At 42.0% G+C, this 10,535-nt stretch overlaps 1 protein-coding gene across 2 annotated transcripts; it reads right to left on the bottom strand.

The window, feature by feature from the left end:
* Positions 1-7,067: 7,067 nt before the first annotated feature.
* CUNH15orf40 (chromosome unknown C15orf40 homolog) lies at positions 7,068-10,322 on the bottom strand. Of its 2 annotated transcripts, XM_041468773.1 has the most exons (4): positions 9,913-10,322; positions 9,707-9,833; positions 8,752-8,879; positions 7,068-7,887 (listed from the first exon to the last, which is right to left on the bottom strand). In XM_041468773.1, exons 1-4 carry the CDS (start codon positions 10,171-10,173, stop codon positions 7,795-7,797), a joined length of 609 nt encoding a protein of 202 aa, XP_041324707.1. In that variant the 5' UTR covers positions 10,174-10,322; the 3' UTR covers positions 7,068-7,794. The 2 variants fall into 2 exon arrangements, with proteins under 2 accessions (XP_041324707.1, XP_041324708.1); XM_041468774.1 differs by lacking the exons at positions 7,068-7,887; positions 8,752-8,879 and adding an exon at positions 8,886-9,402.
* Between the last annotated feature and the right edge of the window lie 213 nt (positions 10,323-10,535).

Here is a 10,535-nt window from a genome sequence, read left to right as displayed (position 1 = left end):
GACATATAGGATAATCAGCAGTCCTACTCCATACAATTGGCTCAAACCTTAAGGTTCTTCTCTAAAATTAATTAATTGCTGCCAATCCAACATTTGCAACAGCCTTGATAGCTTATTCTCTGCTGCCAAACCTGCCTCCAGTCACACTTTTCTGGTGCAACTAAGAAGTCACAGATTTATTTATCCTCTAAAACTGTGGGCTGTATTTATCCTCTAAATCTGAACAAGCATGTAGCAGTAGACCAAAGGCTCCTTTGTGGAGAAAGCATATAATCTGGAAGGCAGACGGGTGTCTCTTCTGCTTGATGCTGTTCACAGACAGCAGAGCAAAGGAAAATAAGTGTTTGATTCACTCTCTCACGCACTACACTATCAAGTGAGTCAGTTAATCAGAAAACCTGATTTAAGCATTCTCAAGTAATTTCACTTAAACTGTGAAGTGTCATCCTCTTTTGGTATTTGCACTTTTTCCAGCAGTGACAATCCATGCAGCAGAGGGGCAGGTCTGAACTTCAGAGATGAAAGGTCCCAGTGATGACCATGAATTTATCCAAGTTAAATTTTATCTTTAATTAATGTCTTTATACTTTCTTTTCTGACACAGGAGAGCATGTCTCACATTTTGAAGCATTTTTTAATGCAGTCCAGAGATCTCTTCCTCTACAGAGCCAGCTCACCATATCCACTAACCTGACCGAGCATTTCTGGCAGCAGCTCCTCCTGGCTCAAAAGGCTGGAGCCTGGGCTCCCAGGGCTCCCACCTCAGCGTCAGCTGAACCTGGGGGAGGTCTCACAACACTTTGGACAAAGCTCTGTAGATAAGACAAGAGCTGGGAGCTGCAGTTGGCTGACCCTGGTGTCAAGGAGATGTGCCAGCCTCTCACAGCAATTACAAAGTGCTAGTCCTCCCTTGCTGCAAGGGTAATAGTTCAGCCACCAACACAAAAAATATTGGCAAGATGTAGCTGCCTTTGTAGAATCAGTTTACCTAACTAAGATGGGAAGGCAGAATAGATGAACTACTTACGAGCAGTTGATCAACTTTCTCATCTGAATTTGTATTTTAACCCACACAACTCTCAAAACAAACACATCAATAGATACTCTTTTTATATTTCACATCAATGGCCTTCATGTAAACCTATCATTTCAGAAGATGAATCTTTCCTGTTTGAAAATTTCAGATTGGCAGGACTCAGGAGTCCCACTAAGAGGGCCATAGGTAATATCATTTTACCACCTAGATTCACAGACTGCCAGCAAGAAATAACTGTGAAATTTATATTGCAAATTATTAGATTTACAGTCTTCGAAAACCTGACAGGTTTTTTCCCCATTCTGACTTGAGTGCTAAACAGCAGAGGAGGTGCTATAAAACATCAAGAGTCTATCACACCCTCTGTTCTGTGTATCTTCTTTCCCAGCAGAGTTTAGAAGGACATGCAGGACAAGCCTGCAAAGTCCATAAGCCAAGTATTGCTCCTAGCCCAATAAATTACCCTTCAACAAAATTATTCCATCCCTCCCCATCATGTTTTATTTACTTGATTTTTTAATTTGAGATGTTAACCTATTACATAAACCCAAGAGTAAAACAAATAAAGTCTGTTTCTTCAGATGGTCTGATCAAGGTAACATTGGATAATCACAGGGCAAAGCCTAAAACCCAGCCTGAAACCGCTAAGTCCTGAAAATGAGCTAACAGGATTTGCTTATTTATGTTTGGAAGTCCAAGTGTGTAAAACCTGGAGCACTTCACTAAATTCCTTCCCAGGCAAAAAGACCAAGTTCTTGAAGTGAGACCAGGTTCACTGAAGTGAGCAGGAATTATATGCAGCTGAGAAACCAAAGGTTTTCTATGGGTTTCCTGTGGAGGCCTACCTTACAGCAAGATCAGTGAAAAAAAAAAAAAGTTTCAAATTCAGATTTGCAAAGGCGGCCCCATAAAGCTGGCAGAACAGCTTATGGCAAGCTCTGGTATTTGCACATTCTTTTTGTCTTTAAGGGCATAAAAAGACACCTCCTCTGACAGGGTCACTTTCCTTGTTTTTGTGTATTTAGGATTTATATACTCTTCAGACTACTGAAAGTAGTGTTTAATTAGATCTTACACCTTCTCTGCTTTTACATACACAGGTACTTGACAACTGAAAGATAGGCCTTGCCTCACATCCTACAATTTAACCACAGCTATTGTCAAATTAATGTTTTCAGATGTTCTATTTTCACATTTATCTTCTGCCAGAAATATTGTCTGGAATGGTATTAAATAAAGGAAAAAATGTATTCCAGATGATATGTCACAGCAATCACAGCAAATAGAAATCATAGACTTTGAGAACATCATTATAAGCTGATCATCCCTTAAAAATATTTAACAAAAAGCTCCTGGGTCTGCTTTAGCAGCTGAACCTGAACTCAGCGAGGAAGTGACTGAACAGAATCAGACATTCTCATTAAGTAAAATTAGCCAAGTGCAATTTGCCTGGCTGGTTCTCTCTATGTATTAGCATTTGTATTCAGTCAGTGATGAGCATAATCAAGTTTTTCTGAACAAAAAGGAAAAATCTCCTCAAAACCCATAAACCCATCAGGTTTATTAGTAACAGTTTGCACTTCCATTGTAAAAAGGCAGTTAAGAAACTGAAGAAAATTGCCTGTTCAGAAGTGCATCTGAGTAGCTACCAGCAATCTTTCCTCATAGCAGGAACATGACCTCACATACATGCTGGCTGATTGCTGTCACATTTACTGGAGACAAAAGGAGACATTTCACTAAAGGGTAAATGCCAGGAGGCTACAAAGAGCTGCACAGGGCCTCACTGGAAGGGACAGGTTTGCCCTCAGATTGCAAAGATTGTATCACAAGGTCTTTTCCCTCCTTCCTCAATGAATGCACCTCTAAGGGCTGTCAGGCCCAAAAAACAGAAAAAGAAACGTGGTGGCATCTAAGGAGATAAGCATCAGCAACAATGCTGATGTGACAAACAGAGAGCAGAAACAACCCGAGAGCCTGGTCCTGCTGGAGGGCACTTACCTGCAACAGCAGCAGCAGAACTGAAGGCGAGAGGCTGCAACAGCACCCAGAGATTGCAGGAAGGTGGCTGCAGGGGCTGACCCCGTGTGCTTATACCTCCATCAAAAGTAACCCCACACCCCTTCTGAACATCAGAAGGGAAGCAAAAAACTTAGACTTTAAGACATGCCATGGAAAGTAGCACTGGTGAAATAAAAAGGTTCCACACAAATAGCTTGTTTTATAAAATTCAATTTAGTACTGCCCCTGTCAGACAGCTGGGCACAAAGTATGTCCTAACACATGTTGAGAGCTTTGAAATTTGTTATAAATTATGCCTTAGTGCATCCTGGTTTGCAAAGCATTACAGCAACAAAAGCTGACCAAAGGAACAGCATTGCTGCAGCCCTTCCCACATGCACTGCACACCTACAAGGTATTAGGAAAAAACCAACTTAATGACAATCACCTTGGAATTACAGTTTGTAACTCTGGTTATTCTCTTAAGGAAGACAACTGCTTTATCTGAGCAGCATGAAATGAGGCTTTGACCGCTGTTGTTTGTTCCTCTTTCCTTGGGTCCGTGGCTAACTGCTCTCTTTACAGCACGTTTCTATAGTGACCAACTGCTGAACTGATACTCAATATATTTCACTTTTCACCTGCCATACTTCAGATTTGGAAACTCAGAATGTTATTTAAACAATATTCCAAAAACGTACCCTCAGGCTGTAGTAAGAGATGGCACAGCGGACACTTCATCACTCTAACTTCCCCAGCTCTTGAAAGAACAAATAAATGCACCATTTACAGATGAATGAAAATTTATCACAGCTCAGTAACAATTACTTGAGAACCCAATATATAAAGGATCAGGAAGAAACAAATTTCCAATATCTCAGAGAAGTACCAGACTCCTCCTTTCAGGCAAGCATTTCATTTCTTCAGAAGCTTTTTTATTGTGCCTCAGTTGTATTAAGAGCACTTTGCCTCAAGTGCAGCCCCTTCCTAGAGAGTAACAACCAGGACAGCTTTTACAGGAGGATAAAGCATTGTGCTCCCCAAAGGAGACAGGGGAGCCCATTTTTAAACCCATCGAGATGGCAATGAATCATCCTCCCAAGACAAACACTAAAACATCACGAGTGGAATACAGTAGGTAGAAGTAATACAGAAACAATTTCAAAAACTCAACTGGTTCAAGTTTTACACATGCAAATAAACATTATGAGAGGGGAAACAGTGAAGTACTGAGCAGGAAGATCAGGTGTATTTATCTTCCTGGAAGCTGGAAGATATTAAACTGTGCTTTCTGCTAAATTGCTGCTGCCAGTTATTGACAAAGTTGTCAGTTATCCAGGATTATTTAGACTGATGATACCTGAAGAAATGAGGATTTAGAAATACTTAGGACTAAAAGGGGAGACAGGAATGCACTGCAGATGATAAGTGAAGTGGATTGAAAGAAAAAGAGCAAAGAGACAGTTTCAGAAGTTATAATTAAATACCCTTAATTAGCATATTACACTACTACAATGAAACCAACTTTCAAAGCTGGATTTTAGAAAATAAATATAACTGAGTGGATGAAAGACTAAGACCCTTCTATGCCATAAGACTGGCATAGAATTTATTCAGATAACTTCTATTTTGCTAATGTTTAAATAACGTAATTATACTTTAAAATTGCACTGACTGTGCAGGTCTGCAAGCAGTCAGATATTAAATCACCATTAGATGGATTTTACTGAAATTGGTCAGACCATGCATTAGGGAAAGAGGACAGTGCTTCATTTCAATAGTTGAGTAATCATGTAGCTTCATGCACATGGATAAAGCAGGTAGCAACAGCTAAAAGTTATATAGCAACTGGCACAATGTTTTTAAATTGGTCCTGGAATAAGAATTTATTTTGAGCAGGGATTTGTAAAGTGTCTTGAAATTCTGGGACGCAGCTTCTTACAGTATCACAAAGCTCTGCTCTATGAAAACATACTCTGCTGGAGTAAGGGATACTTGCTGCCACAATTTTTTCAATAGTATGAAAGATATTTTACCATGTTCATGAAGAGACAGTTGACAGGTTAGGATTTCAATGCAAGACTTGCAGGAGCTAGGCCTAAATCACAGTTTTGGCATTGTTTAGTCACCCATGTTATTTAGCTCTTCTCTACCTCTCTGCATATATGATGTGTCACAGTTGAGATGGCCGTGATACACAGAGCATCATCATACAATTTCAGAAGGCTACAACCCATAGAGTAACACCTTACCACCTCAGAAGGCTTCAAGCATCTGCCCATGCAGAGTAACATCATTCCACTTCAGAAGGTTTCAAGTGTCTGCCCACTCCCAGTCAACACAAACTGTGTGCCTACAGCAATGGACCAGCAGTTCCACCCTCCCAGGCATTTTACCAGGTTATCTAAATCCACAACCAAGGTATTACGGATATGATTGATACAGGGATATACAGCACAAAAAATATTGACATAAGAGGCTATCAAGTATGATTCTATTATTCCATATGGCAACATCCCAGTGTTACTTATACAACCATTCCAAAATAATTTTGGTTACTCATATTACATAAATTGCACATTCCCAGCATGTAAAGGCTTTATTTGCCACACTATCAGGAATTCAAGTTACTTTCATTGATCAGGAAGAACAGATGCAGAATGGCAGCTGAAGGTGTTTATGAAAGGTGAAGAAGCCAAGCAGAAGCCAGCAAAACCTAGGCAGAACATGCTGACAAGACAGAGAGGGCACTGAAAAACTAAATTGGCTATTTCAGGTAATCATCACTGAAGATCAATGGACTGCAGAGACTGTATCTGTCCACACAGCTCCTCCCTCAGTCTGTGTCTGAAGTCACAGGGAAGTGTAATGAAATACATTATTTCAACAGAGTATATAAGCATTAAAAAACTTTTTATAATGGCTGTTGCAGTATCCAATTCCAAATGTAATTTATAAATACAGAATTCCTCAGTCTTTTAAATGCAGTTTTCTACTTATCATTAGGAAATGAAAGGAAAAACCCCCAACAACAAACCACTAACAGTTAATCTTGGTTTGCTGGGCCTTAATCTTTCTGCAAGACACAGCACCCCTCTGCTGGGCAAGAGCAGATCCAGCATCAGGGAGGGGTGAACCAAAACTGATGGAAGAGTAAAACAAAATCAGCCTGCGCAGACTGAAAAGACAAGTAAGGAAAGAGGACTGAGACAATGTATGGCTGCCCACATGCCTGAGAAAATGAGGGCTCAGGTGCAAACCATTAAACAAACAGAATTCAGAATTTAGAATTTATTTCTCCAGAAAGTAAGATTCTTCATAACATCTTTGAAATTAGTCACCTTGAAGGAACTGCCATCTTGACAAACACCAGTTCTCTAACTACAAAAGCAACTGTTGCAATATTAGGGTAACAGGACACTGAAAGAGTTCCCTAAAGTGAAAGACTTTTGCCCATGAAAAAGCTGAATTATGATCTATGAAGCCTGTACTGCATCAATCTGGCAATGTATCAGCATAAATGCTTATGCATTCATAACATTGTTTTCCAGGAGAATGTATGACAAATCTTAAGCAAACCTTCAGGATAGTTTATCTTTTTTTCCTTTAGCCATTACTTTCTTTTTAACATGACAACCATAGGACAAATACAGGACAATTTCAGACATTAGCAGTGATGCAGAGTTAAAAACAAAGTCCTACCAGAACCATGTGTGGTATCACACACATCTTTGGGAAATGCAAGTTAAATCCTCTTCTGACCTCTGAAGCATGATAGATAGAGAAGTTCAGCCTTTTTCTCATCAGCCCTGAAATTGGAGTATATTTGCCCATTTCATTTCAAATTTCTTGTTTTGCTCTGTTCTACAAATGACTCAGCTCTGTTCTCTAGGGGTTGCATTACTACTCATTTTTAGACCAAGGAAAGATTGTAAAAAAAGGCTGTTTCAAAGTAGCATTCTACAAAGATACTTCTAGGAAACAACCCTTTTCTTTGTTAAAAATATAAACACAAACCAAAGCTTGATAATACTTTTTGTCCCTTTTATTAAAAACAGTCATTACAGGTGACATACAATTAGCAAAGATATATATATGAGCGAATCTCTACTTTTAAGGAAATTATTTACAGACTATTACAAAGTGACTCCACGTGTGCCATGATCATGACCTGCGCTGGTTTTTCATATTGAAAACTTCTGGTTTTCTTTCAGTTGCTCAGGTGATTCTACTTGCAGTTTGTCTGTGTGATCAACAACAGCACACTGGCTTCAAAAGACATTTATTTTAGATATGTGTAAGTGCCCACAGTGAAAAGCTGCACACAGTGCCTGCTGTGAGATATCAGACAGAACAGTCTCTTTTATGTCTCTGCCATCCAGGTTTGTCCTTTTGTACCACTTCCCACATGGAAGGCTGTCACTCCAAGCCCCTCACTTTGATAACCAACATTTGCTCCACTACAAAAAACATTTCCTAAACCATTTGTTTAGGGGCCAGGAAAGAGGACAAATCTTACCCACATGAAACCATCCAGAGCAGAAGGAAGTCTGTAGTGACAGAAGCAGACACAGAGTCTCAGTTTTCTAACCAAGCCTATAGAAAAACTTCAACTGTACAGCACCCATATTAACAAGGGGAGGGGAAAGAAGTATCTTCCTGTAGTCATTACCCACACTCTCAACAGCATTGCATTAAGTAAGAAAGAATATCAGTCCATGTAAATGCTTTTTCCTGTTTCCTGCTCTTGTTTTAGGTCAACTGGAAGCTTCTTTTTTCAGTTTTTCTAAAATCTCATCTGGTGTTGCTGATGCCGAAATCTTCACCACTTTGTCCCGTGATTTACCCCCCTGGTTTAGACAAACACAGAAAAAACCTATCTTTCAGAGAATCACCCTTTATGGTAAGAAAACAGTGCAATTTATAAAATGTTGATAAACAAATGAAGCAGTTTGCCCATGATTCAGGAAAAACAAGACTCACATCTTTTTGTCTCTACCCTTTCACAACATTTCCTTGGCCATCTTATCCTTTACTATTAGTCTTTAAAAGATTTCTATAACTACTCCAACAGAGTAAAACCAACAGGTAACAATAAAAAGCATCATTTTTCATTGTGCTCTTGTGTTTATAAACTATAAATGAAAACGGCTGGAAAGACTGACTTCAAGTACAATGAATTAATAAAACAAATTATTTATTCAGTGCAATGAATAAAACAAAGAGTTTCCACTCACCAAAGTCAAGACATGTAAAGTCTAATACAGAGAAACTCCTGAGGCCCAGCTACAACTCAAGTGCTTACATACACTCTCAGTTATGTGTGACAGTTAAATGTCAGAATCAAATACAGAAGTTATCAAAATAAAAAGTGAAAAACTATTAATAAAATGCACATTCTCTGCAGAACACAAATTCTGGGAACTCATTTGACATGAAAACAAGAGAATCTTGAAGAACACAGAAAATATGAATTACAGAGATTTGCAAAAGATTATCATGATAACTCTTCTGGTTAAAAGATCTCAAGATCAGCCATAGTTCTTCCTACACTAAGTTTGTTCTCAATGAATCATTCCAATAACTCAACTAAACTATTTATAAAGTGCTTTTCAGACTGAACTTGGAGTAGCTCCCCGTACTCAATGTGTAAGTTCCAAATTCTTGAATTTCAACTGCAGTAGGGCAAAACTGAAAGGAAAAAAAGGAAGTACCTTCTCTAAAATAACATCACTCTTCTTCACTTCAAGCACCTTAGCGAGGTAGCGACACAGCTCTGCATTTGCCTCCCCTTCCGATGGAGGTGCAGCAATAGCTACACCTACTGCCTCAGCCGTCACATCTATAGCAAATAGTGGGAGGATTTTATGCTCAAAATATTCAAAACATCACATCATAATTTCCTAAAAATGAATCTTTATGCTTCCAAAAGCATTTTAATTTAAAACCGAGTAAATGTATAGATTAGCAGGTGATGGCATTTTCACATTTCATGAATTCCCTTGACTGTCGGCCAGTACAATCAAATATAAACTCCTGACAATACAAGCAGTGAAGCCTTCATGCTGTAGCAGGGTGCAGCCATGAGTTACCAGCCTTCTCACAATGGGGGCACCGCTCTGAGCCCCCCTCAATGGCCCGTTCTTGTGCAGGTGTTGTCCTGCTTGGCACCACGTAACACAAATCAGGTTACACCCCCAGCTCCACCCCAAAAAGCCGCTTGTTGAATCAGTCTGCTCAGAGAGTTACGCTGTTAGGAAATTCCCAGTAAATTCCAGCGGGGCCTGGACACTGCCACAGTCCGTGGGCGTCCACACACGGGGGATGTGAAAGCAGCCCCAGTGCGTGCAGGAGCAAGGCCAGGGCTGTAGAGGGAGAACACGTTTTATCAGACCCAACTTTTATGGCTCTAATAAAACCGCACAGACCCTTGAGACACAAAGAGCCTGCACGAAACCACCGATGCCAACCGGAAGGATTTAGGATGAGGATTTACCCCGTGCTCAACGCGCCACCCAGCGCTACACAGGGGGGACGCGAACGAGCTACTCCTGCAGAGCCGAACTCCTCGCTTCAGTTTCCGGCTGGGATTTTGCGCGTTCCCTCCCTCCGCCCCTGTTCCTCAGGGTGCAGCGATGCAGCGCCCGGTGCCCCGGCCCACAGACCCACCTGTGACGGCGCTGCAGCGGGCGCCGGGCTTGGCGCGCACCGCCACCCTCACGGAGCCGCCGCCCGCCGCCACCACCGGTCCCGCGGCGGCGCCCGGCTCCGCGGGGCCCTTGGCGGCTGCTTTTCCCTGAAACAGAGGAACAGGCGCGGTCACCGCGGGCACCACTCGCCCCTATCTCCCTTCCCTCTCCTGGCCCTGCCCGCACCTTCCCGGGCATGGCCCCGCCGATCCGCACCGGCGCCGCCCGCACCCGCAGGAACCCAGCGAGGCTCGGCATGACCGGGGCGGCCCTTCCGGCAACCGCGCCGGGCCCGCCCCGAGGCGCCTGCGCGCTCCGCACGGCCCGGCCCTGTGCCCTCAGCGGCTCCTCCGGCACAGCCCGGCCTTGTGCCCTCAGCGGCTGCTCCCCCACGGCCCGGCCCTGTGCCCGCAGCGGCTGCTCCCTCACGGCCCGGCCGAGCCCCATCCCTGTCTCGGAACAGCGCCGTGCCCCGGGACAGGAGAGCGCTGGCGGAGTGTGCACAGAGCTGAACGTTTGACAGACACTTGTTCTACACACAGTCTTTGGACACCCCAAACCTGCGCGACCTACCCCTTAAGAAAGGAAATTTTCTTATTTTTTGTCCTGCATTCTCAAATTTTAGTATAACGTTGGAAAGGGTACAGGTCTTTGTACACGCAGCCATTCTGTTACTACATGGTACTACTGCAAAGCAATGAATACTATATACATACAGCAATTGCATCATATTATTGTATGCAATCTGTAAAACCCCTTGCACACCAATAATCCTTAGGTTTATACTCATTTTTTTTACTACTAAAATA

The sequence above is a fragment of the Pyrgilauda ruficollis genome, unplaced genomic scaffold (genome assembly GCF_017590135.1).
Source record: "Pyrgilauda ruficollis isolate IOZ18807 unplaced genomic scaffold, ASM1759013v1 scaffold23, whole genome shotgun sequence".
Taxonomy (NCBI): Eukaryota; Metazoa; Chordata; class Aves; order Passeriformes; family Passeridae; genus Pyrgilauda; species Pyrgilauda ruficollis.
This window is presented reverse-complemented; position numbering and strand designations above follow the sequence as displayed.

What these genes read in the sequence shown, in the direction of transcription:
- CUNH15orf40 (XM_041468773.1), bottom strand. Translation starts at nt 10,173, where the DNA reads ATGGGGCTCGGCCGGGCCGTGAGGGAGCAGCCGCTGCGGGCACAGGGC. An exon ending in CCGCTGCAGCGCCGTCACAG is followed by an intron (nt 8,880 to 9,706) that starts GTGGGTCTGTGG and finishes TATTTGCTATAG; the next exon opens with ATGTGACGGCTGAGGCAGTA. An exon ending in GTGATGTTATTTTAGAGAAG is followed by an intron (nt 7,888 to 8,751) that starts GTACTTCCTTTT and finishes TGTCTAAACCAG; the next exon opens with GGGGGTAAATCACGGGACAA.